Here is a 27,561-nt window from a genome sequence, read left to right as displayed (position 1 = left end):
CATCTTAACCCATATCTATTTTGTAGAAACCAGTACATTCATTCCATACCATAGTATGTCTTAAAGAAACTTAACCCAAGATTTAAAAGATACTTATCACTTTAGATTGGTGTTGAACTCCAAAACTGACGGTCAAAGCTCAGACAAGATTTTGGTGCAATTACCAACAGTTCCTGACATAATTATTTCAATCTGCAACCTCAAATGGGGCAATGCAATGGAGAAACATTAAATATGGACAAAAATGCATATCACTAATTGAAGCATTATGAAGGTAAAGGCAGTAACTCACCTGGGCCTGCAGTTGACAAAAAAAGTCTATATGTACAAGTTCTTAAATGAGAGCTRTATTGGCTAGTTGTTTACCTTGTTACTAAGAACCATGCAATCTTCTGGAAGTCAGGAGAGAGTCTCATGTAGGTCTTAATGTGAGGTATAGCTTGAGTTCGACCTGTGACTTCTGCTGACCATTTGCTAGAAAAACAAAAGGAATTCTTTTCATACATGGTTTTGATGTCTAAAAATACCACACTACAGCGACATAGTTTCAGTAACACTACTTATACTTGTCACATTCAACACTTAYTTCCCCTAGAGAAAGTCTTAAAATACCATATTTAACTGAACTGTTAATSCTGAATTTCAATTCTACTAGTAGTCAGAAGGGTAGGATTTTTTTTTCCTTACAACTAACCCAGAGAGATATTCTCCTCAGTGTGTCAGGTCCTCCTAACAAGTTTTTCCATTCCTCCAGTCCAGACAGCACTCAGGAAGCTAAGTCTAAACTTCTGGCCAATATTTCTTCTTTGAAGACTACYGATGCCTATGACTTCAGGCAACTGAGTTTTGCACCGAACTAAGCCTCACAAAATTCCCCAAGTTTATTACAATTTATTATCCATGACACAGAGGCAGCAAGCAACTGGTAGACTGCTGCCACTACTCTTCCTCTTCCCTTTTCCGTGCTCCTAAGCCACTGAGAAATTTGAGAGAATAGAGGTCCTATCCATGGGTATATAATAGAACTAGTAGAAAATAACAAGCCATTACTGTACTAATTCAGCATCAGTGTTACACAACTAAACCACAAACAAGCAGTAAATATATATACATAACTGAAGGTATACAGTCATGGCATTTAAAAGCACTTTCTGTTCACAGCTGCTAGTCCTCATTCAAATTCAGGAATAAGGCTTCTTAACACACCATCCTTCACCCACAGACTTTTCTTTCCCCAGACCAGAAGGAAGACTCTGGTTTCAGTTGCCACAATCCTGTTTCCCTAACTTGGCATTCTCCTCTAATACACAARTCAAAATAGAATCAATTAGCTCTGAAATTCCTCTTAAGTGCACTGTGTTCCTCTAAAAGCCTGAGAAGGCTGACTTGGAAGGGCTGGAATTATTTACCTAACTAACAGGACTAGCAGTTAAACATAGTGAATTTGAAATTAAGAGGCTTTGTAGCTCAAAGGTGAAGACCGACTTACTTTAACAATCCTAACTCCCCCAATGAAGGAAAAAAACCCTGAGAACCGGTCTTGTATTCCTAAACGCCAAGAGCTGAAACAYTCTGTGCACGTTAGATGCAAACTAGACTTCTTTATGTTTCAGCACAAGCCACATCAAAGTCTGTCTCTATAGGACAGACAAAGATACATATGATACAGAATCAGCTGATTAAGCTTCTCCTCCCCTCTTCCCCTACAGAACACAACACTTTCCACATACGATGCAGACTGTAAGGCTGAATCATGACTCAACCACCCTTCTAATACCTTTTTTCTCAAAACTGATAGTTTAGGCAAGCATCTTTAAGTTTACAGGACAAAAATAATTAGGTAACTCCAATAAAACTGTAAAAATTTAAACCAGGGAAAATAGTAGAACTGGGAATTTTAAATTTATTTGCTTTAGATTTACCTCACTGTTTTACTCTGGGACCAACTTTTCCCCTCACTAGTAACTGCAGTAATTCTGAGATAGTGTCTCAGTCTACTGAGATAGTATCTCAGTCTACTCAGTTTTGCCTCATCTTGGCCAGATACAAATAGTGTGTCTTAATTTTCTTCATGCTAGCTGGTATGGGGTTATGTTTGGATTTGTGCTGGAAACAGCTGCTAACACAGATGTTTTAGCTGTCTCTTCACAGAGCTTTTCTGCCTCAGCAAATAGGCTGGGGGTGCACAAGAGGCTGGGAGGGTAAACWGGCAGGACAGTTGTCTCCAGCTGACCAAAGGGTTATTCCATACCATACACCATCATGCTCAGCACAAGAAGCTGAGGGAAAAGAAAGGGGTGGACATTTGGAGTGATGGCTTTTATTTTCCCAAGTAACCATTAGGCATGATAGAGCACTCTTCCTAGGGATGACAGAACACTGACTGCCCATGGGGTGTGGTGAATGAACTAATTTTGCTTTGTTGTATGTGCAGCTTTTGCTTTATTATTGAACTGTATTTTAACCCACAAGTCTCCTCACTTTACTCTTAAGATTCTCTTCCCTATCCCACTAGGGGGGTGGAAAGGAAGGTGAGAGAGCCCAAGTAAGTGGCTTTGTGGTGCTGAGCTGCTGGCCAGTATTAAACCACAAAGTCTTGGAAATTTAACGGTGCAGAAATACTTAATTCGTAAGCAGAGCCAGAAATAACTAATTTTCTACAACACCGCCTCTTTTATCATTTAACTCTCTTATTTCAAATACTGAAAGGATTTTCCATCTTAAGATACTGGCAACTAGGCTTGAACAAAGCAACAACTCACACCATTTTAGTTTCAACCTAAGAGAACAGTATGCTCTCTGTGTAGGTGCTCTGTCYCTCATAATTTATGATTTTAGGGAAACAACATGATACTTCTTCAAACTGAGAAGAAAACTCAAAACTTCTTTAAAACTCTCTAGGTCTAAAGGACACAAAAACTCTAATACAACAATTATTATGGACTTGGCAGCCCTGTGTCAAACAAACTTGTCAAACCTTCTTCAAAAACTTGACAAGGTAACTGTACAAATGTAAGGCACACGGTACTAAAAGMCAATCAATTAAAATGAATGTTAAAATACAATATCTACTATTAAAGCTGATCAACTGTTTCAAAAGCAGCAACTAACAAAAATTATTAAGCATTGCAAATCTCTCCTCATTGATAAGTAATACTGAAAGGAAAAATCAGCAATAATACTAGAGAGAAAACTCTGCAAATGACACCATTTACACAGTAGCTAATCTAAGAAAACAATCTTATAATCATTTGCTACAATCAGAAAAGTAAAATCAAGACTAAGTTTAATCACATTATTCTTCTGAAAAATTACAGCTCAGAGCTGCATTGTAGGTTAAAAGCACTCAGCTGGCAGAAGAGAGGAAAACAACCCACAGATTTATTAAAAATTACATGCCTGGGGCAGAGGTCCCGCCYCTTTAGGTGAGAGGCTACAGGACACTCTTTTTCAATTCCATTAATAAAGGAGTTATTCCTTCTCCTTTACTGTAAGCATAAAGAGTTTGGGGTTTTTTTTTCTTTCAGCCCTGGTAGAATCCCTAGTTTCCTGCTGGTTTCATACTACTTTCCAGTATGAACAGTAATTTTTGAAATTCCTCTAATCCCTCCACTGCCCAAAGTCTTGCCATTATAGCAAGTCTTTAAAACAGCTCATCTTGTATTTACATCTATTGAAGCCTACTCTTTTTTGTGTCCCAGGTTCCATGGGTAAGAGACTGCTGTCTGTCACCTGCCCTGGGGTGAGMGTTCACATGCAGGCTCTCCTCAAGGGCTAGTATCCTGCATTACTGGAGGGTAAGGCCCTGCATCTGGGTAGTCACTACAGAACAATTATGCAGGACCACTGCCATCTGCAGCCAGTTTGGCTGATGAACTTGAAACAGCCCTTCTGCTGCCAGAGCAGGACTCTATATGCCCAGACCCAGGTATGTWGGCATCTTTTCATTGAAAAGGAACAAATCAATTAATTATATCATTACTAAATAATGTTCTGTGTACKAAGTAAGTGACTAACTGAAAAAAAWTTATATCCTTCTTCTAGTAAGATTCTCATGAGGTATATGACTACAGAAACTGAACTAAGACTGCACCAACACCSCCAGATTTATGATTTTCTTGTTTTTTGAATCATGACTGAACAATCTTGAAAGCTTCAGGTTGATTGMAGCTTTCTTCCTTTGCTGAAAGTATTCAGAGAGCACACTTTAAAGGGAGGACACAAAGCCTCACATACTTTTTGCCCAAGTGCCATTCTTCAAACATTTACCAGCAAGGCTCACAACAGCAATCACCTCCACTCCAGAATGGAGGATTCCCTCTGCAAGAAGCAATTCTATTTCAGTCCCCTGAATATATACCCAACTTAACACACTCTTAATTTAGTAAAATCATCCTATGAATTTTCACACAATCTTACTTAGTAAATAATCTTACCAGAGCAACTTCCACCAGGAAGAGTTAAAAGTTTCTGATGAAAGGAATGGGAAGTTGTGGTCTTGTAAGAGGTTACAAGTTTTATTAATTTTTTTTTGATCTTTGCAAAACAACTTTTCCCATTGTTCTCAAAACACGCGTGAGTCTTTAAAGATTCAGCCTGAGGGAGACATCTGGCAAGGAATGTGTCAGACTGTTAGAATCTGGCACAACTAATAGCACATGGAAATAGAAGTTTTTAATAGAAAATGTCAGGCATCTTTAACAAAAGATATTGCCATAAGGGACTGAGAATTTTGCAGCAGGACTGCCGCACTTAGAAGTGGTCTAAAGCAACCACGAAAAAAAGCCTTTCTAATTCTGTTGTGGCTCAGTTGAAATCCTATTAATGCTGAGGCAAAAGTGAGGAAAGTGAAATACAAGTTTAAAAAAAAAAGGTAACATTATTCCAGTTCAAAAAAGGAAACCTTAAATARAAGTTTACAGAAACCTAAATTGAGTAGCAACATTATTCCATACAATTTTTATAGGTAAACAGCATGTTTTCTACTAAMTTTTGGAGATTAGACCCAGCAGGTAAGGAACTAAAGGCCTTTAAAAATTTTAAGAATATCATGCTTGTAACCACTTCTACTTAATTTGCTTTTAACACTCAAAACATTACACCACTGTAACTGTAAAACATACAGCCTGAAAAAAACCCACATAGAATTGAGTTCTACTTACTGAAAATAGGAATGCAACCACAGCTGTTTCTGTGCTGTCTGTATACTGTACGGAAGTGAGCCACCAGCTTCAGAAAAAAAATAGAACATGTACATTTATTTTTTGAAAGGCATTCTAAAAGCAGCAAGCATCTCAGGGAAGAAGGTGTCTGTCCTACCTTCATGAATTACTTTCAGAAAATTATTAAATGCTCCAGTAGTATAAAATGGTATATGGAGGTGGTTTTTTTTTTTTTATTCTTATAATTTAGCAAGTTTTTAAACACTACACATTTTCACCAGGAAAAGAAGAAACTGCATACAGGGAGAATTACAGGTAGGTAAGCAAGAACTTCTGTAATGAAATTATATTYGTATTGCTTTGGCTTTTGGCTAATGCACATTGTGATTTCTTGAAACAGATTTAACAAAGAAGARTCATCCAGGCATACTGAATTATATTAGTGTTGTGTAGTAAAAGCATGATGCAAAGCCTGTATTTAACAAGTCCTAGAAAATGCCATAGGACCCGTTACAAAAGCTTTGCTACTCTCAGGAATGCTCTAACTGCAGGAATCCACAGAACCATTCATTTGCACAAACACAAAGTTGTGTAATTCACCAAGTTATTTCACAATATGAAAGAAATTACAGTAAGAAGTTACTAGGTTGTAGATACCCAGATGTATGTAGAGACCCTAAATTAAGTCTGGGAACCAGATACACCTATAAATTCTCCAGCTGCAATTTCTATGTATGTCCAAACACCAWTCAGAAGAAAGACAAAGACTGCTGAAAACATTCATGCTAGCTCCATGTTCAAAATCCACCACCTGTTAGAAGAATTCAACTGCTACTGTCTTGCACTGGCGTATAGGTACCTAGTGTGGAACAGGAACACTTTCAATGATTTGGCAAMGCCAAAGAATCACTGAATTGTTGAAGTTGAAAGCACCCTCTGGAGATCATCTAGGATAGCTCCTTGCTCAAAGCCGGGCTGAACACAACACACTGTTCACTGGTGTTCTGACAGGTTTATAGAGTATGTTCAAAAACAGAGACTCTACAGCCTTTATGAGCAACCTATTGCATTTAAACATCAGCAAATAATTTTGCTGTAAGGATAAATTGAGATACAGGAGATTCCCATGTACATCCACAGCCTTTCGTTCTTTCCTTGGTCACCATGCAAAGCATCTGCCTCTACCTTGCACCTTCCTATAATTTTTATTTATACACATTGATAARATCTCCCAGGAATGCATACTTCTCCAAGTTCCAAGAATTATCCAGCTCTCTCAGTTTCTCTTTGCACGAGAGATGCTCCAATCCCTTATTGATCTTCGTGGCTTTGTGCAGTACTTGGTTCAGTATGTTCAYATCTGTATCGTATTGGAAGTCAACAACTGGACACGGCACTGCAGATGTGGTCTTAATGGTGCTAAACAGAGAGAGTAGGTCACTTCCTAACACAGGCCAGGATTCTGGTGCCCTTCTTGTTACAASGCTGTATTGCTGCTTCATCTTCAGCGTAGTGACCATCAGCACTTCCTGGTCTTTTTCTGCAAAGTTGTTTACCCCGGTCAACCCTCAACGTGCACCTGTGCCTGCAACCTCTCCACCCCAGTTTGCATTATGTGGAAACTCCCTGTGGCTGTACTCTGCCCCACCAGCCAGGTCACTGATGAAGACATTAACACATGACCCTAGTACCAGTGCTTGGCACATGCCACCACTAACAGCTGACCTCCTGCTGGCCTTTGTGCCAACACTCACAGCCTTTGAGGCCTGGCAACTCAGCCAGTTTCCAATCTGCCCCACTTTCCACTCATCCAGCCTGTACTTAATCACATCATTGTAATGAYGCTAGAGAAGACAGTGTTGGAAGACAAAGTTAAGATAAACAACATCTAGGTGCACTCCTCACTCATCTAAGCCACTTATCTCATCTAGAAGAACATCAGGTTAATAAAGCATAATTTCTCCTTTAAAAAACTATGCTGACCACTACGAGTTCCCTTCTTTGTCCATCATATGTTTAGAAATTATTTCCAGGATTCCTTGTTCCATCACCTTCCCAGGGAGCAARGTGAGGCTGGCAGGCCTACAGGGCCCCAGATCCTCCTTCTTACCYTTCCTAAAGACAGGAAAGCATTATTTTCTTTCAGTCCTCATGAATCTCTTTCACATGCCTTGACCTTTTGAAAAATTGTGTTTGAGYCACAGAAGCTTCACTGTATCAGAATACTACAGTACCAGTTCCTATTTCMGGTTGGCTGGGGCTATGCTTTTACAAATACAATGAATTCATGAAAATAATATGGATATACTGAGCAAAACAGTTGTATATTACAATAYTAAAAAAATCTAGCAATAACACCTTAGCCTCCATTGCATCTGATGCGCAGAATGACATTGCAATCAAAACAGGAGGRGAACTTGACAGATTCAAACATTAATTTTCTGCCAAAATGAAATTATGACTCGACTAAGAGCAGTGGGCAAGAGCTGTTGTTCTCCCATACAGTGACATATGAACATGGCTAGGACAGACAAATATTACATGCCACTGCCCACAGAGCCTTTTCTATTCAATACCAATGGGAGAGATGGAGTCAGAGCTCCAGTACAAGTTGTAAGATTCTACTGCCACCTATTCTATCATGTTCTCAGCAGATGAGAAACTCATGTTCATTTAACAGCAACCACTAAAGTGATTTTTCAGGACATTTTGACCACAAAAAGGAAATAAATGGGGATTCATATGCTTACCAGGATAGCCTTCTAGACTTTGCCTCACATTGTTCACAGTAGGATAAACCTTCATGGAGGCAGAACAAAAAGTAACTTCAATAATAGAGCTTTAAATAAATAAGCTGTCAATTTTCACACAAACAACTTAGAGAAAACTTGAAAAAAATATAAATATTAAAAGCTTTCTTTTTCAAAAGTAAAAAATCATACTGCAGCTTACTAMTACATTTGTGCCAGTAACAAAGTCTAGTATTTTTACCACTCTTACACAGCTAACCAAAATTAGATAGCAAGTCTCAAGTAATACTGCTTCAGCCACTTCCACAGTAGTCAAAGCTAGCTCTTAGTATTTTATGAGATTCTAGTCTCACACCTCAAATATGAGTATGTAGGAGCAATTACCATGTGGTAAAGGCATAGTTTGACCGTCATTTTTCCTGGACTTAACAAGCTCTTGTCACAAACTTTTCTGCTCCTCCCCTTAATTGTGCTAACAACCAAAGGCATTAATGACTAAGGAGTCAGTTACATCTCAGCAGAAAAAATAGCTGCATCTACAAAATACAATGGAAGACAAGCTATAGAATGAAAAGATAATTTTCATGAGATATATATTCTAGTGTCATGGAGATGGAAATTACAGTACGTTTTAACAGCAAAGCATACACAACTAAACATCACTAAAYGGACACATATGATTTTGTGATCAAAAGTCCATTACTGTCTCCCAAAAGTTAAAAGCAAACCAATGATTAAGATCTCCAAAACAAATTATTAAGTGTTAAATAATAGTCTACAGCATCTAAAAGACATACCAAATGAATTGGGACATCACATTTAAGAAAAGGTGTCACACTGCTGGCTGCAGCCACCAGGCTCTCCTGGAACTCAGAGCACAGCCATTTGGACCCATCAGCTCCCATTGAACCAATGCTTGAGAACTGTCCAACAAGAGGCCAGGATTCCTGTGCTGGTATTGGCAGAGCATGTTCCTTCAAAAGCTAGTGAGGGGAATTAAAACACTGTTAGACTTCAACAGGCAAAGAATACCTTAATCAGTTTGATGTATCAGAAGAGATAATAAATCCTCTATAATTCACTTCTGATAATGAAAGYGATTAACATTCATACTACATATTTAACATTGYATTTWAAAAAAAAAWWMASKCWTTTAAAATAAACTCATTTCTMGAGAAGATTAAACATCACAGGTTTTAATCAAAAGCACCAAAGTCAACCATTAAATAATGGGTGAAAAGAATGTTAGCAGCTCTGTCTAAAAACATGAAACATTAGCTTCAGAAGCCACAATAACTTAAACAACTAAATATTTTTCATATTTGGTAGCTGTTGGCCATAAAATTCCTCCTATATCCTAAAGCCATGAGACCCAGCTTCAACAAGAGAAGCCTACAATTAGAYGGGAAAAAAGATCAATTGAAAGCTGAAATTTTCCTTTTAGAGTTTTCCAGCTGTGAATGGAATTTAAAGTCACATCAAAAACAGATGTGTAAAGACACATATGACAACATATGTAGTTGCCAACTTTACCTCACTTAGAGCAAACATACAATCTAATGGCTTCAGTCATCAGTGTACTGTTATCAGGTCTATCTGCATTGTAACTAAAAACCTTTTTACATCACAGAAACATTAGCCACAAGACCACTCTCTTTCTCCCTTGCAGGCCTTCTCTGGTTTATTTTTCCTTCGTTCTGTGTCTAATGAGGCAAAAAAACATCAGACAACATGTACCAGAAAGGACAAGTCCTTAATGAGCAAAAGGATGTCTMTAACAGTAACCTAATATTGAAAAGCAATGTGATACATAAATATTCTGTATATCACAGAAGTCTGCCACAGACAGCACTAGAACTCCATGTAGAATTCATGAGAGTATTTGAAATAATGCCCCTTTAGCAGGAGGTGCAGGTTAAAAATTCTCCAATTATGAGAAGCATTTAATAGATGACATGAAATACCTCAAATTCTGGGGGCAAAAAAAAACCTCAACAAAACACCAACCAACCAAACAAGAAGGGTCCCTAAAAACTTGATATATAAAATCTTGAAGATTTACTCTTATGGCTTACCTAAGAGTAAATCTTTACTCTTATGGCTTACCTAAATCAACAAGACCTCTAAAAGCAATAGAGTTCAACTGTTAATATAACACACACATACACCCCTAAACCATGTCCCTAAGTCCCAAATCTACAAATCTATTAAATATCTTCAAGGATRGTGATTCCAACACTTCCCTGGGTAGCCTATTCAATGCTTGACAGACTTTAAAGGAATTTCTCTTAATATCCTCATACCTTCCTGGGCACAACTTGAGGCCAYTTCCTCTTGTCCTATCAYTTGCTRCTTASGAGAAGAGACCAACCCTCATTCAGCTACAGCCTCCTTTCAAGCAGCTGTAGAGAGCAACWARGTTGTCCCTGAGCYTTTTCTTCTCCAGGCTAAACACCTCCAACTTCCTGAGCTGCTCCTCATCAGAACCATGCTCCAGACTCTTCACCAGCACTGCTGTCCTTCTCTGACTTGCTCCAGCACCTCAGTGTCTTGTCGTAAGGGGCCCAAAGCTGGGCACAACACTCGAGGTGTGGTCTCACCAGTGTCAAGTACAGGGGAACTGAGATGTCACAGAAGGGGATCAGGTTAGCCAAGCAGGACCTGCCTTTCTCATGCTGTCTGGGCCTAATAACCTGGTTACCCTGTACATTTGAGATTATCTGCTTCACAACCTTCCCTGGCACCAAGGTCAGACTTACAGGCATGTAGCTCCCTGCATCTTTCTTCCAAYCCTTCTCATAAATGGGTATCAGATTTGCCAACCTCCAATGACCCGGGACCTCCCCATTTAGTCAGAACTGCTGATAAATGATTGAAAGTGGCTTGATGAGCTCTTCTGCCAGCTCCCTCAGTGGATCCCATTTGGTCCCATGAATCTGTGCATACTTCAGTGTTGCAGGAGGTGCTAGCCAGCTCCCCTCGGGTTATGGGGGGGGCAGTTTCACTCTGTTCCCAGTCCCTGTATTCCAGCTTGGGGAGCTGGATACATGGAGAACAGGTCTTGCTATTAAAGAAAGAGGCAAAAAAAGGCATCAAGCACCTCAGCCTTTGCCCCATCCTTTGTCACTATATCTCCCCATGCATCCAATAAATGATGGAGATTCTCATTAGTCTCCTTTTGTTGCTAATGTACTTACAAAACCATTTTATTGTCTTTTTCATCAGTAGACAGATTAAGTTCTAAACTGCAAKCTTATATATGTTACTGCCAACTTTAACTGTATTAAAAGACTGATGATGAAAGCTAGAAAAATTGGAAGGAATTAGTAAATGCTCTCCAAAATTTTATGTATATTTTAAAATATATTAACAAAAAGGATTATAGTTTTCATACCTTTCTGAGCCTAAGATGACCCCACTTTTCTTTATCATTGCCTTGATATCGTCCAGGGGTAGAACCAAGCAGATACACGCTAAAAAAAAAGAAAACAATAAGGAATTTTTGCAGATCTGGAGTTGGTTTGTAAGGCAGGAAGGTATTCAGTAAAACTTACCAGCAAGATTAAGCATGCAAGTGCAAGGCATATGTAATCTTTCTCATGGGATTTAKCATACAAAGAAAAGTGGATTTTCAGCTGTATAATTTATTATCAGCCTCCTATATAGCTGTCATGCACCACTAGGCTGTTTTACAGCAGAGACAAGAACTACATCTATTTCAGAGTACAAAAATGCAGAAGATAGATGATGTTAGCAATACACACAAATAGCTCATTTGGCACACAACTGGGTATATAATTTTGAGTAAAGCTAATCTACTGCTACAAAACAGCAGATTCAGGTATGAGTTTTCATTTGAACCTAATAATTCAGACTCAAAGTACAGCTTTTTCAACAGTCTTCCTAATAATGAGTTTAGTAACCTATTTGACTTTGCCCTGAAAACAGGTAAAGAAACCTGCCCACAAAAGCCACAAAAAAACCAGATGCTTTAAAAAGCTGTTCCTTACAGCATGCATCTCATGCCTAACTTTATCCATGACWGAATGTCCCCTACAGTATATGAAATGGCAAGGAACCCATCTTACCCTAACATGTGACTCCTTCCTAGCCCATACATAAATCAGCTCCTATCAGCTAGGGCTCAACTCATWGGTTTAAGCTCATGCTGATATCAATTCAATCAGAGCAGGCTGTTAGCCCACCTGATAATGAACTACACTTTTTTTTTTAACCATCTCCAATCTTTTAGACATGTACAGACAAAAGCACTTTTTTACATATAAACTAGACATCTCTGTTTCCACTGCAGTATATGACCACTTTCAGCTTCTCTTTTCAACTATTTTTTGTCAGATTATGAAACATCAATTAAGTTGCCAGGGAGATTTACAGTYGCTGCAGTAAATACCCTATTTAAGTGGAACTACTTATTAGAAGTAAATTAACCATCCTAAATTATTTTAAGTACTATCAACAATGTGATATTAGAGAAGACTATTCCAAGACCAGTTAGACACAACACTGCACACCAGAACCAATCCATGCCTGTTATAGGCAAATTCTATAGATATGTGGATTAAACTTTGCCTTACAAACACAGAAGCTTATTCTGAATAAAATTCCCATTACAGTAACATTTGCTTGTATGTCCACTCTTACATGAAAAACCCAGTACACAGTTTTTCCACCGGTAATTTTATTGGAGTAACTAATTGAGCCAGACTGGCTCAGATGAAATCAAGTCCATATTACTTTAGAGCTACCTTCTGTAAAGTTACCCCTAGTGCACCTTTCTTCATTCTTTTAAAATTAATGCATATAAAATTAGAAGTTGGTCAATTTGACATAATCTACACAAGATTAATTTTTAAAAACTTCATAAAGTTAATGTTTGAACACTTAAGTCTGAAACGAGATTAGCTTACAAAACAAACACAAGGTCTAACAGATCCTAACACAGTTATTTAAATTTAAAAAAAAAAACAGAACCAAACAAAACAACTCCACATGCGCAAGTTCCAAAACCCAAAATATTATTTATACCTCGTCTCTGATAAATCATGTTCTTGAATCAGATCTATCCATTCCTTGAGTGCAGGAGAACTGTAAGCTGACAAGTAACTTATTAGGTCAGATTTAAAATTTGTTGCAGATTCACCAGCAGAACCAGATGCTCCCTCAGGTAGCCTTGGATATAAAGGGCTTAGCCATATTCTTAAAAGAAAAARAGGAAAAAATCAGCCATATAAACAAGAACACCACACATTAATAACATATGGATTTAGTACGTAAGTAAAGCACATCTAAAGGTGCTAAACAAATACTTGATAGATTCACTGCAACACTAACTACAGATGAGTTGTCTTTACATCTATACAATCGGTTCATACTTGAAATCGTAACACTAATACTTTCAAATTAAAACAACAYTCCTATCCACACATACATTTACAGCTTCCACCACTGTTAAACTGGCCAAACTCAGATTTACTAACCATGAGTCCTTTCATCAATATCTTCTATAGGAATAGAACACTGCAAGGCATTCTGCTAAACTGATAGGCAGATTTGTGTACTGATTTGTGTAACTGCATAGAAAACTACCAATTAAAGCATCTGAAATGTTYGCATAATTTGAAGTATAGCCCACAATGGTAAGTTGACCCTCAAAAATCTCCATCAGAGTAAAACAGGATGGGCACTATGCAGGGAAACATTTAGTATTTCTTTCCAATCAGACATTATTGTAGCCATGGGAACCAAAGAATCTGCATTATTAACTTTACAATGTGTTGATACTATCCTTAGAAATTCACCATCAAAGGATATTGTGATACTGCATAACACTGCAATATGCAAAAGCTAARAAAAGAAAAATATTCCCCATGCTTAACAAATAGGGGAACTTGTTAAGTATCCCAAGTAGGTATTTTCATGCCTTCTTAGCTTTCTGAAAAGCTAACTGCCACAAGATACTAAAGCCACCCATAAAATCTAAAGGCAAAAAAATTAGTACCTATTTTTGCCACTCAAAGAGCTTGCCCCAGGCAAACAGTCTCAAAACTCTGCTATATTTAATGGCAGGAAAATGGATGTCAAAGTGACAGTACTTTCTGAAAAGCAACTTTCCATTAGTTTGAAAATACTTTGTATCCTGATTTACTGCAGTCATCTAACTAAAAAAAATGCTCCCATAAAAATAGCCAAAAACCCCAAGAGGTTGAGCACCTTTAAATTAACATGCCACTTAATCCTACTTTTTACGCTCTCAACGAAACTATGTCCCAAACTGGTCATTAAATTAAAAAACTTCTACCAAGAAAACAGGAAGAAAATTTCTTCCCAGGAAAAGATACTGGGCAAATACTAGGTCATCTACTATATTACAGGAAAAATAGAGCCCCAAATGTATCAGACTACATTGTAGATAAAGTCATAGCAAAACCAGAATGTTCACACATCCACATTATTCTTGCAGTATTAACATAATTTTTAAATAGCTGTTTCAGATCTTTCTAAACAGTACTTTATAGCTTAGAATTTTTTTTCATAAAGAGACAACACAGCATAATTAAATTTTGTATCAGTCAGGCTGATTTTAAGCTATCAGCCAGCTGGCAACATGGTTTTGGTTACAGGAGAAAGCAAGTAGAGTTCAGACTTAGCTAGCACTTTAAATTTTTTTTTTGATTTTATGAGTGTAAGGTTTGAAACATTAGATCACCTGATCTAATATCCCATCTTCAGCAGCAGCAAATACCTATGGAAAGTATTAAACATACACCTGCTAGAGATTGTTGCTTACCCCTGAGTTTTCTGGTGCCAATCTTCAGCAATAAGATTGGATGTATGTATCACAACTCGAAGACCTTCTTCATATAACAACAACATCATTTTCCTTTAAAAAGAAGATATAAAGCTCTTCATCTATTTCAAGTAYGCTGAGAGTAGGAAATAAATTAGCAATTCATTAAAAAGCTCCAAGGTAATTATTTTCAAAAACTTGTTTTGCACCATACAAGCATTTAGACTTCAATACATGTACATGCCAAGCTCATATGGCAGCCTTTAGACTACCCCCATATATTTTATTTCAGAGYACAGCTTAACATCTAAAGCAACCAACTACCCACTGCAAAATGAATACTTGCAGAACACTTCCTGTRTTTGCACAGTTCTTCAGATAAACTGATCTCCTCGCAAATAGTTAGAAAAAGAATTAAGGAACACTGAAAGGCCTTTACTTATACCTAATTTTTTTAAAACCTAGATACTTCTTTTTAAACTAATGACTTTTACTTTAAAAAAGGTATGCATGTAGCTAACCAATCACTGTAATGGCAAAAAAGCTATTTATTTATCATAACTCTTTACTCAAGGTACAGCACAAAGTAATTTTAAAACTAGYAATTGAGATAAAAATACATGTCTGTATTTTTTGTAACAAAACTGCTCAAATTTTCATACACAAGTTTTCAATAGTTCTGTAAAGACACACAYATCTATGTGATCCCAAAGGATGAGATGGCTTCCACAGAAACTCATGCTCAAGAATGAAAGCATAAGGAAAAGCATTCTTAATTTCAGTGCTGTCCCATGGCAAGATAATGCTGCACAAGCCATATCTAGCTTGAATTTAGACAAATACTTGTTCAGTAAATTCTGCTYTTAATGTCACCTGCACATACTATCCTTTGCTTGCTGCACAATCTCCACAATATGCAAGATGTCATACCAATAAATAGTCCCCCCCCATCTGTGTTATGCCTTGATCTAAGCACAGCTGGAGTTGACAGTAAAGTATTTTACAGCAAAATATAAGTGCATGATTGAGGTACATAAAAGTGGTGACTGACCACAACACCACCATCTCAAAAAATCAGTCACTGACATAATTTTTTACATCATATGACAGGAATTACATAAATTTAACTCTATATTTGATCAGGTGAAATCTATTAAATATCTCTTCAATCAAAATTGTTTCATTACCCACCAGTATCCAATTTACTACTCTGCTAACAACTTCTTGTGTTCTGCCTGCAGTAGGAACATACATCCAGAAATCCACTACCCAGAATAACCCTTTAAAATACAGGGTTAAAAGCTTTAAGCATTTAGCACCACTATATATAGCACATATACACAGCAATTCAAACTAATTGAAGAAAAAAAAAACAACTCAAAACTAAAGTTAAGCACACAAAGAATGACAGCTGCTGCTTACACTTGCTGAAGTGTCAATAAGCTGAAGTATTTTAAAATGTTTAAAAATTAAATTATTTGAAAAACAACCTAATTTTATTCTGTATCCCTCACCAAACTTACAGGAAACAAGACTCCTTTATAAAATGCTGACTTCTTTCTTTTATCTCTACTTTCTTCTCCAAACATGCAATGAGTTTATCAGTGTACCTTCTGCCAGAAAAACTGGCACTTCAGATCAATGTTTTAATGTAACGTCATATTATACAACAAAAGTTATGCTAAAGGTCAACTGATTGAAAATACTGCAGTATTTTTYACTGAAACCCAAACTGAACCCAAAAGATCTTTGCTAAAACATACGATTAAATCTGTTCTTATCTGTAGACTTGTATCTACAAAATTTACTTTGTGAYACTTTTTATAATACCCAATTGAAGTTTTTTCTTTCAGAAGAACCCCAAATTTGGTAATTATTTTCAAAACCCCCACATTAACTAAAAAACACGATTAGTAAATCTGTGTTGTGTCTGCCCTGCCTATCAAGTCTGCATTATGTTTTTGGTATTAAGGCATGAGTTAACAGCCAGGAACTGCAGTTCACCTATACTAGACCAGTTCAGCCTCAACTGTTTAACCTGCACATCTTACATCTATTCAACAGCTAATTTGCTTCCTTAAACTAGAACAATTCCGTTATCTCTAAACGTAAGATGTTTAYGGAAGCTTTAAGACTCAACAATTTCTATGAAACCCAATTTTGTGGCACACCTTTCTGCTTCATACTGTTACTTACGTATGGTGAGTTCCAAATGCAATATCCAGTTTAGCCTACAAAATTAAAAAGTTGATCATTAAAAATTCCTGGTTTGCATTGCTTCTTAATTTTGCTTCATTTCACTGCTCTCTAGTGGACAAATCAGAAAATACATTATTTTCCCTCTCAGTACTTCTAATACACTTTCCACTTTCTGTAAGTTAAACTTTAAATGGTAATGCAACTCTTGCTGGAACTGTTCCAGCAAAATTTGTGCCTCTCCYACTAGCAGCATTTTGAGAAATACTCAGCAGAAAATGACTCAGGGCTCCTGCTGGACATCAAGCTGAACAAAAGCCAGGAATGTGCCTTTGCACCAAAGATGACTAACAGGGTCCTGGCCTGCAGAAGTGTTGCCAGCAGGTCTTGGGAGGCAATCCTTCCTCACTGTTGAACACCAGTGAGGCCACATCTGCAGTACTGGGTCTAGTTCCGGGCTCCCAGTACAGGAGAAACTCAGACAGATATCCTGCAGAGAGCCCAACTGGAGAATTTCCTATGAGGAAACACYGAGAGAGCTGGGACTATTTCACGTGGAGAACAGGCTCAGAGGGAACCTAAAGTACAAATACAAGGAAAAGGGAGCCAGGCTCTTTTTAGTGGTGCCAGGAGCARAWGCAATGGGCACAAACTGAAACAAAGGAACAACAAGGAACGACTTTAACTGTGAGGGTGACTGAGCACTGCCATGGGTTGCCCAGAAAGGTTATGGAGTCTCTATCCTTGTAGATATTTAAAACTCATCTAGCCACTGTCCTAGACAACTGGCTCTAAGGAACCCTGCTTGAGCAGGACAGTTGGCCTCCAAAGGTCCCTTTCCATTCCATGATTCTAATGCATAAACTAACTGTTACAAGCAGCTTAATGGCTGCCATTGCAAAAAGCCAAACAGAAATGCTTCTTTTTTTTAAATCAGTGTTTTACTCTTAAAGGCCATTCACAGCACCATTTCTAGGGAGAGAATTAAATGTGAGCTATGGGTATTAATAAAATAGTTTTAGCCAGTGACAGCTCCAACATTGTGTCTAGTTAACATGGGTGGGAAAACATTAAAATATTTACACTTSTTTTTGCAGTATTAACATAATGAAATGCACATGGACTACCAGAGGAATCTGAAGCAATATATGCAAATAAGAGAATTATCACAAACACTTTTTCCCCCTGGTCCTTACTATTAACTACATTGACAAGTTTATTTTCTGGGATATATTGCATTCAAATTCTTGTTGCGTATGAAAAGGAAACATTACGTACAAACCCATAAAATAATAGTTAGCCTATTTGAAATCTTAATCTAAAATTGTTGCTACTCCACAACTTAGTGCAAACACCTGATTAGAGAACTGGTTGTGAGAACTCATTGTGTCTGGCACCARCTCAACAGGGAGCTCAGGATCACCAGACTGCTCTAAAGAGAACAAAATTTCAAGATTATTCTCCTCCTAATAAGGGGCATGATGTCCCCACAATCATTAATATAGTTCACCTGGCAAAATCTTGAAACACTGACAAGTTGTCACAGCCACMTCCATCCCCCAGGATGAAGTCAATGATTTCACAACTTAGGGACAGCAAAACAATGAACAAAAAGAACATCAGAGATAAAATGGCACATGCCAGGAAGTGTGCTCACAGCAATTTAAACATTATGGAGATGATTTGTATCAGCATTTTCTTGTGTAAAATATGCATGGAAAAGAATAATTCTTTCATGAGATTTAAGATCATCGTGACATTAGAATGAAGTTCCGGACTTTACACACAACAAAACCCTTTCTTTTCAGCCACTGTAGGAAGTTGAGTGTAACATTTTCGTGGAAAAGATGAGCAACTTTTCCTGTGACATTTTTGTGGGCAGCCATTCTGTACAAACTTTCATGGGTGAAGCCTCCCATAATGACAAACGACAGGGATCATCGTTACCATGTTCCTGTGACCCTGGTACAGATTCYTTAAAGCATAACAAAAAACTTCCCACACAAGGTGTGTCTTTTCATCACTAATAAGACTTTGAGTGTAAAAGATGGMTTAACTTGAACCAAAGGATGATACAAATGTTAATTACCTGACAGAAGCTAATATTCTCATAAGGCCGTGCTTCTGCAATCAGTTGAGCTTTGGATTCTCTCTTCTCACCGTGAACTATCAGCAATGGTTTCTTCCTTAAATAAAAGGAGATTACCATTAAAACATCAAGTGAATTAGCAATCACCTTAAACCATTCCCYCAAATAGCTATGACATTTGGCCACTAAATCTGATAGCCCAGCAGAAAGATGGCACTGAAATCCTTATTAACTAACACAAAATAGCTGTAACTACAATAGAGCCTCTAAAGAAAAGACATTAGAAAATTTAAAAACAAAACAAAACAAACCAGGAAAACAAGAAGTGTGGAGTAAAGCAGACATTAAAATAGAAACTCTTAAGGCAAAATCATGAAAGAAATTCTTGTCCTTGTAGCTGGAAAAAGACAAATGAAAGCTCTCAAAAGRACTAATACACACAATGTGATCTAAGACAATTTAGCAATTATTACCTTACAGAGATGGGAAGACTGACAGGGAAAAGGAGAGGGCTAGGTCTACTCTGGCAGTAATTTGGTATTCATTTCCCAGAACAAAACTTCCAGTCCTGCCAACCAGATCTAATTCACAGGGAGTTGTGTTGCCTTTGTAGGGTCCAAGTAACAGGCATCACCAAGAAATTTCCCAGCCTGCTAYAGCCCACTGATTACAGGCTTTCCAAGTGAGTACCAATAAAGTCGCAACAAGACTGCAGAAAAACAAGAGGGACCTCAGGGCCTCAGGACAACTGGAGTACAAGTTGGGCTCTTTTCTCTCCTGCCACTTATGGGGAATGATGGACAAAGATGGGGATAACTGCAGCAACTACAAGCAGCTAAAGACATAACCACAGGACAKAACTATGGGGTGTTCCTTTGCACCCCCACTGGGATACTRGCACACTCAAACCCTTCTATAAAGMACCTRTATACCACAGTACAGGGAACAAACAGGAGCAACTGGGGATCTGTGTCCAGTCACAGGGCTTTGATCTCATTGTGATTACATGGTGGGAGACATGGTGGGATAGCTCACACCCATGAGCTATAATGAGTTAGGAGAAAAGAGCMGACTAGGAAGGGTGACACTGTTGTGGGTGTTCGCTGCAGGCAATCAGAAGGACTAAGTGGATGAGGCCTTCTACTCTACTACTTCTACTAAGTGGATGAGGATGGTAGCAATACCATCATCCTCAGAGTCAMAGACACAGGCTCTCATGGGGGACTAACAACCGAGCTGTTCAAAGGATGAACAGTACAGGAAGTTCTTCAGAAGCATTGATGACAGCTTTCTGACACAWGTAGTGGAGGATCCCACAAGGAATAGTGTGCTGCTTAACCCAATGTGGTTCCTTCCAACTTTACCCACTTGTGATTCTATGAAATCTAGCTGCACTGCACTTCCAGTGAAATGAGAATAAAAACAACAAACCAAGCCCACTATGTGCTCCCTTCCTCTGCAGGAGTTTGCAATTATCAGAAAGGAACTTCAAGCAAACAAGAAATGYTCTCATTACATGCACCAACTTCCTGTATCAGATCCATCACATCATCCTGACTCTTTTCATAGTTTTCTCGTGACCTTCCTGCAGTCTCACCTTTCTCTTGCACTATCTGGCTCTTGACTCAGTACATTGTATTGCAAAAAGGTTCTTGTTCTATCTCTACAGGTCATCTACCGCTTAAATTGCTTACTGCTTAGAATCAGAAACCAGCTATCCTGAACTCTGACCATTTCACAGTCTTGAAAACAGCCAAGAAATCAACAGAACTACAACTGTGGAATAAGAGTAGAAAGAAAACTAGGAATCTACGCATATCCAATTGGTAAMAATAACCTGCAACTGCAAACAATTGTTTTTAAATAGGAACTTGTATGAACAGAATGATCCAGAAATTGCATCATTTCACCTCTGTAAAATAAACATACCTGAATTCCAGSGGGTACTGTCTTACAAGCCATCCCACATCTATACAGTAGTTAAACTGGTTTATAAGACAAAGAAAACAGATTCATTAAAAAGAAAAAACAGTTTGCTAGATCAATGAACTACAGCAAAAAAGCTTCCTATGTAAAGTTGTCACACATTACTGCTTACATTATATGCAGCATATTCTAAAAACAGGTGTACTTTTCACTTTCACATCCTTTCTTTCATTTCTCTTAACAATGCAAAAATKAAATTTTCTCAAAACTGTGCATTAGTGCTCACAAAAATTACCATCCAGGAAAAAAAAATTAAAAACATGCACATAATACTAAAGCTTAGGTTCAAGCATCATCTTGTGTTTATACTATGAATGACAGCAAAAGCTTCTAGGCACTAACAAAGATATAATTCCTAGACTGCAAGGCATTTTTTTTCTTTCAAAAAACCTCCTTGATATGAACATAACTACACTTTTCAATTGTACATTCCTCAAAATCAGGAGAAAGTAGTCTTATAATTGCCTGAATTCTACAGCAGAACATAGGATAATTTTTATATTTCAACAAGTTGTTGAACAGTTGAAAACATTTAGAATTCCCTCTGTATTTTAACAAGGTTCCCTGCTAATATCAGCTATGTGACAGAAGCCTGGATATCAAGTTTAATGTTAATAAAATGTAACAAGCAAGTGAAATCAGTTTGGCAAACAGGAAACTCACCTGGGCAGAAGATATGAGAGTTCCAAAAAGAGGAGACAAAATATCTATTAAAAATATTAAAGCATAATTAAATTAAAAAAATGTTCTAGTAAACATTTTGCATCTTGAACAACTTGGTTACTACCACAGCACAAAGGCCAGATTGTTCTTACACTTGATGTAACAGAGGCATTCACAAGTAAGTTTACTATTCTGAGTATTCAAGTCACTGACTCTCCTGTGATTCACTCAGGATCATATGCTCATAAAAAGTATTCATCCTCTCAAAGCAGAAAGCAAGTTTTAAAAGCTGATTAGGAAAAAGAACAAGATCATACTGAGAAAGGGACATTAAACTACTCCCTCCCCTATCAAGTGGGCTTGAAGAACTGTGGCAGGGTAGCAGCAATAACGGCATATTATTTATCTGCTGCAGACTGATTGTAGGATATGTGTATCCATCGTTAAATCATGGCAACACAGGAAACTAACCCAACTGGTGACTAAGAACTTCAACAATGGGAGCACAGCACCAACTTGAAAATATACCCTACAAGTAACTTCTAGGATGCAAAAAATACTTAATGCCCTAGCTCTATAGAAATCTGTTTGTGCAGGTTATACAAAAATACTGCCTGTCCACCCACTCAACTACTCATGTAGCAGGACACCTAAGAGAGGACAGGCCAAAAGCCACAAATTCATAAAGCATGTAAAAACATACAGCAGTCAAGCAACTGAGGTCTCTGACACCAGCTTCCATCAGTAATCAGAGCTCATAGGCATAAGGAAAGGTTATATTCGAATTGTTCAAGTCTTGAGAATTTCTTCTCGCTCAAAGAACTATGATTTTTTTCTGACTTTTTGTATTTCTATACATAATTCTCTTATTAATACTTATTTCTGATTCTGTGTTGTGATGGATACGATTTTTTTAACTAAGGGGATGTTCACAGGTGCACAAAGTTCTTCCCCYGACATCAAACTACAACTACAGAGCATTCCTGAAGCATCAGTATTGTACAACAAAGACTTTACTCCATCTTGGCTGATGGATAGCTCTCTCCCAGCTGAGTTTAACTGGACCCATGAATCCGAGAAACAGAACTTCAGAAGTACTGCATCAACTAATAGTGAATTACTACGTCCAAACCACTCAGGAGCATGAAGGCAAGTGCAAACAAGTACTCAGGGAGTTATGCATCCAAGAAAAGCACCTCATTAACTGCCACAAAGTCAAGCAGTTTTCCACAGATTACCTCACAGGGAAAGCAGCAATAAGAAGCASCATGACTTGCCGTGTCTAAATACACATTACATTTCTGCAGCATAACTCAAGTTACAACGAAGTATCAGCAAATAATGAATTATAAACTATACTTCTAAAAGAGAAAAGTCCAGATAACAGAACAAATTTCTACCTGCACATTTAGAATATGAAAGCTCTGGTACATCAAAAAAWATATGCATTTAAAAATATCCACCAACTAAAAATAAGCATTCCCGCAAAAACCCACTTTGGTAGAAGCCACTTGTTCACCTTTTATGTGAAGGGCTCCAGAATTATAGCTCTGTCCAATTCCGCTGACTTTAGTGAGAAAAAACCTGAAAGGATTCCCTCCATTCAATAAATCCCAGGTATCTTGGGCTTCACTGGGTGTTTCATCATGCTCCTCTTTTTTCAGATTCTCTGAGAGTTTGTCATCTTTGCAAAGATTCAGAGGATGTTCTTTGGGTGCATCGTATTTTTCTTCTTTCACTGTTTCTTTGTGGGCATGCTTTTGCAGATCTTCAGGCTCTTCATCACTACTAGAAAGACACCAGCCTGAGCCTTCTTGGCTTGGTCTCTGTTTTACTGCTGGAGGTGTTTCTGTAGAAAGACTTTTATCAGTGAGCTTCAGGGGAGAAGCTTTCCTCTTGTGAGCAGCTTTTCTAGCTTCAGAGCATGGATATTGTGGTCCACTTGCTCTACCAGGTGCAGCATCCGATAGTGAAGATGTGCATGGTTTCTCACTGTCAGAATTTTCCTCAGCGCTTTCATCACTGCTAGATACTGTCCATTTACCGTGTGCACCTTCCTGAAGCATGTTCCTAGGGATTAAAATACAAAACACAAAACAAMAATTGTACGGTTTTGCTATGTTCAAGTCTGTTTCCCTTCCTCTTTCCCATTTGTTTATCACTCAGGAGCTGCGCTTTTGTACTTGGCAGAACCTCGGGGAAAACTTCATAATCTACAAGGCTTTTTTCTGTGCCCAGGCAACAAAGAAACACGTGCAATGGGGGCAACAATCGAATGGGAAGCAGCTAATGTGAAAATCTGCACATGAAAAACAAGCTAGGATAGACGCACCTAAGGGAAAGCATTCCAAAAATTCAGAGATGTGATTTGCATGRTATAGACATTTCCCTCAGGGTGAGCGATCCAGGGCGCTCTCCGGAGAGGTTCAGGAGCACGGGGCCGAGCTTTCAGGCAGCCGCGGCGGGAACGCTCCGGGACCGTGGGCTCCCTCCATCGCCACCATGCCCCCGGTGAGACCCTCCGCCGCTCCTCCCCGCTAACGCGCAGGCGGCAGAACCCGGCCACCGCCACCGAGAGCCCATGCGGCCGCCACCGCGGTTCCCGCCGCCCAACAGGGAAGGCGGCGCCCACGGCCGGGGGAGGCGCTGCACGGGCCACGGCGCCGCGCGGATCCCGGTGGCCGCTCCGACCCCGCGGGCTTCCTACCCCTCAGCCCCACCGCCCGCTCTGCCCGCCGCGCTTCACGGCCGCCTGCACACACTCACTCACTCACTCAGTGACTCACTCACAGCCCGCCCGGCGCCCCGGCAGCGCCCGCGATGCGGAGCGAGAGCAGGCCCAGACCCGCCTTCCTCCYGCCCCGCCTCCCGAGCCGGGGCCGCGCGGCCGCCGTGAGGCGCTCAGGGGGCTGCGCCGGCACAGTAGGCGTGTGTCAGAGAACTGAATTATTCTAATGAGCCTTTATTTGACCTTAATGTTAGTAATGGGTAGGTGCGGTATTTGCATARTTGTTCGTTGGCCCGGTATTAATTAGTGTGTCTGAAGTGCCCCGCTAATGAGATAACTGTGTGAGGACTTCGGGAAGGAGCGGGAGGAGAGCAGGTGTAAATTTAATCGAAGGATGGGCGCGGGCCGCATCAAAGGGTGTTTTGGCTGCTGCGGTGAACTGAGCGCTGGTTCTCGTCACTGATTTATTGTCTGCTTATGGCTGCAGTTAATGAATTCCGTAAGTGCCAGCATACAATGAAATTGGCAGGCTACTCTTGGAAAAGGGTAACTGAAAATTCAGCTGGCTTGTGTAATTTCTTAGTGCTTGTCTGTAGAGTTGTGCATAATGCTTTTTSCTGAAATGCTCTGTGGATATATCCTTCGCTATTATAATTACTGTACAATCAACTCTTGCTGAAGGTCTTCTATGGGAAAAGCTCTTAACATTGGATGGTTTTGGATGTTACRTGCATAGTCTCTAAGTATAGACTCGGGAAACGCTTGTTTGTTTCCCTCAACTACTTCAGAAAATGTAATGACCTCTGACTACGCTGACATTGCGCTTTCCCCACATATCTATATACCAACTTAATTAAGAATGAAAGCTACCTGACATTATTGAAGAAAAAAATCTGAGATCTTGTCGAAGCAAATTTACTGTAATTTGTTTTCTATAAGTCTGTACACTGTATTCCAAGTTTGCAAAAAGCTTTCTCATTGTAAGCACATAAAATGTAGAAGTATGAAAAAAATTATTTTTAACTTAAAAATCCCAAAATTAATGGACTTGGCCAGTTTTCAATTTTATTCGAAGAGAGTGTATGAATAGCATTTATTCAACAAGTGCGTATTTTATTTTTCACATGCCAGATACATAAAGTAAAAAATCCTGCATTAGGTTTATTAGTTTTTAAATGCAAATCACTTTCTTTCTGTAGGTTTTTGAAGGATTCAAKAAAGATAGCAAAGGCTATTTAGCAGAGAAGACTCTACAGTAGGTCTAGTAATGTTTTTTCCTAGAAATCCTTAAAGATATATACTTCTTAATTTATGTTCTGAAAATGCAGCTTATAGATGTCTCACTATTGAGAGCACTGTGTACTCACTGGTCTGCACTAGTTGGAGTGGATTGCTGTAGGTGAGATGAACAGAAATACTGCAGATCCTAAAAGTAATTTTCTAATCTGCTGGTATTTATTTAAAAAGAAAGTAACAAACCTGTACCTTTTCTGCTGAAGATTGTGATTAGCACAAGGGTGGCCTGTATTTCATAGGTGTATAAGACATGAAGTAAATTACTTACTGAGCTTGTTACTGGTTTTTATTAGTGGTACACTCAATTTCTTTATTCATTGGTTTCTGTAAATGTGAAAAGCTGCAGGTCCTAAAAATAACATGTATTCTCAAAAATATATCTAGTTTTAGTTTCAARTAATAGTTGGCCATTTTTAGCCCTGACTTCCCAAATGTAAATCTACAGCTCTATAAAAATCTTGACAAAAGAGAGAAATTGAGAGAAATAAGTTGTTTGTATACTCACAGGAAGATACAGGATTAATTTTATGGCTTGCTATAGTTTTGGAAGTTATGTTTTTATTCAAGTGAGTACAAGTGAAGAAAGAGTATGAAGAACACACAAGATTGCAGAATAAACAGTGTGTTTCTGACCGTCTTTCTCATGGCATGTTAGTACAAATGAGACCAATGTACTATAAAGTATATATATAAGTATGGCAACGATGAATCATCTTTCTTATCTGGCTTGATCAATCTTCTTCCCCAAAGACCACTTGGTGCTAATTACTATTATTGGTAAAATTAAATACATTAYAAAAATTGTCTTGACAAGGTCATAAACAAAATTGTGTCTATGATAATTTAGCGTAAAACACACAAAAATGTTTGATTAAACTGTGCAAGTAGTAATTTCTGATACATTTCAGCTGTGGGCATTTTCTCAATTAACTATGGCCAGATCTAAAATTGTTTCAGGCTTCTAACATGAGTCTTAACTGCTGAATTATGAATCTGAAAATGTTCAGCTTCTTTCTTATCTATCTTCTTCTAGCTATTTTTACCATATAAAAATKAAGTGTTCTGTCAAATTCCCTGGATGTTTCTTCCAGCAGGAGTACTCAAAACATGCTTAAGGCACTTAAACCAGAACAGGTTCTGTGTGTGAGTCACTGATTGCATCTCCTTGGAAAGAGAATAGAAGTAGAGGACTCCTGGGAAGACAGGAGATGCAGGTTTAGTTATTTTTTCCTGAAAAGGTGTCAAGCCACACCTAYAATGGCTTTAGGCTCTAYTGTGACCACCTGTTAGACCATTTTGTCTGTGCAGCTGCACAAAAATTAACAAACCTTTGTTCTACAACTGATTCTGTCRTCTAGTGGTTTTGCTAGCTCCTTAAGTGGGCCCAGGTCCAGCAACTGTTGCCYTTTACCCGGTCACTGTTCATTGCGAAGATCCCTAAATGGTGTCAGGGGAGGCAGATACTATTTTTTTGTGGCTTTCGCTAGCGTGCATTAGGTAAGTTTTGTGGCCCAGCCACGTGTTTTGCTTTTGCTGATGGCTAGGTCGTGTGTGTGTTCCTTTTAACGTGTGTGTGGTTTTTAAACTAGTTCTGAGAATCACAGCTTTCTCTGTGCACCAGAGAGGAGCCAAATAAAGATGTTACAATCCCAAGAGTTGATTGTTAGGATCCAGTTCTTGAGGATGTTATTGTGCATATTGCTTCTCTGTCAAAATTCTCAGAATCATAGGCTGTAGGAACAGCCCTTGTATTTTTTTGGAAACTACGAAGAAGAGCCCTGGCAAGGTGAGTCCTTTCTAATTGCTTTTCCAAGACATAGGAATAGTGTGCACATATTACTTCTTTATGTGAAAGTGTTTCTTCAACTACAGTATATACTAAT

At 38.5% G+C, this 27,561-nt stretch overlaps 1 protein-coding gene across 4 annotated transcripts in view; it reads right to left on the bottom strand.

Moving 5' to 3' along the window:
• TDP1 (tyrosyl-DNA phosphodiesterase 1) overlaps nucleotides 1–24,509 on the bottom strand; it is a 45,998-nt gene extending 21,489 nt beyond the window's left edge. Inside the window, exons 1-13 of one of the 4 annotated variants that reach the window (XM_057370578.1) lie at nucleotides 24,425–24,509; nucleotides 23,174–23,724; nucleotides 21,655–21,698; nucleotides 20,935–20,990; nucleotides 19,006–19,102; nucleotides 16,917–16,951; nucleotides 14,721–14,813; nucleotides 12,959–13,129; nucleotides 11,307–11,385; nucleotides 8,710–8,895; nucleotides 7,913–7,961; nucleotides 5,163–5,229; nucleotides 367–474 (exon numbers count right to left, since the gene is read on the bottom strand). In XM_057370578.1, coding sequence (XP_057226561.1) covers nucleotides 367–474; nucleotides 5,163–5,229; nucleotides 7,913–7,961; nucleotides 8,710–8,895; nucleotides 11,307–11,385; nucleotides 12,959–13,129; nucleotides 14,721–14,813; nucleotides 16,917–16,951; nucleotides 19,006–19,102; nucleotides 20,935–20,990; nucleotides 21,655–21,698; nucleotides 23,174–23,720 — 1,532 coding nt within the window. In that variant the 5' untranslated portion in view covers nucleotides 23,721–23,724; nucleotides 24,425–24,509. Of the gene's footprint in view, nucleotides 1–366; nucleotides 475–5,162; nucleotides 5,230–7,912; nucleotides 7,962–8,709; nucleotides 8,896–11,306; nucleotides 11,386–12,958; nucleotides 13,130–14,720; nucleotides 14,814–16,916; nucleotides 16,952–19,005; nucleotides 19,103–20,934; nucleotides 20,991–21,654; nucleotides 21,699–23,173; nucleotides 23,725–23,986; nucleotides 24,103–24,424 lie in introns of those variants that run through there. The other 3 variants (XM_057370577.1, XM_057370579.1, XM_057370576.1) reach the window with 3 other exon arrangements.
• Nucleotides 24,510–27,561: the final 3,052 nt, after the last annotated feature.

The sequence above is a fragment of the Malurus melanocephalus genome, unplaced genomic scaffold, assembly GCF_030028575.1.
Source record: "Malurus melanocephalus ecotype Western Australia unplaced genomic scaffold, MMel_1.1 scaffold_129, whole genome shotgun sequence".
In the NCBI taxonomy this organism is placed as follows: Eukaryota; Metazoa; Chordata; class Aves; order Passeriformes; family Maluridae; genus Malurus; species Malurus melanocephalus.
Note: the sequence above shows the minus strand (reverse complement) of the source record. Positions and strands in the feature narration are given on the sequence as shown.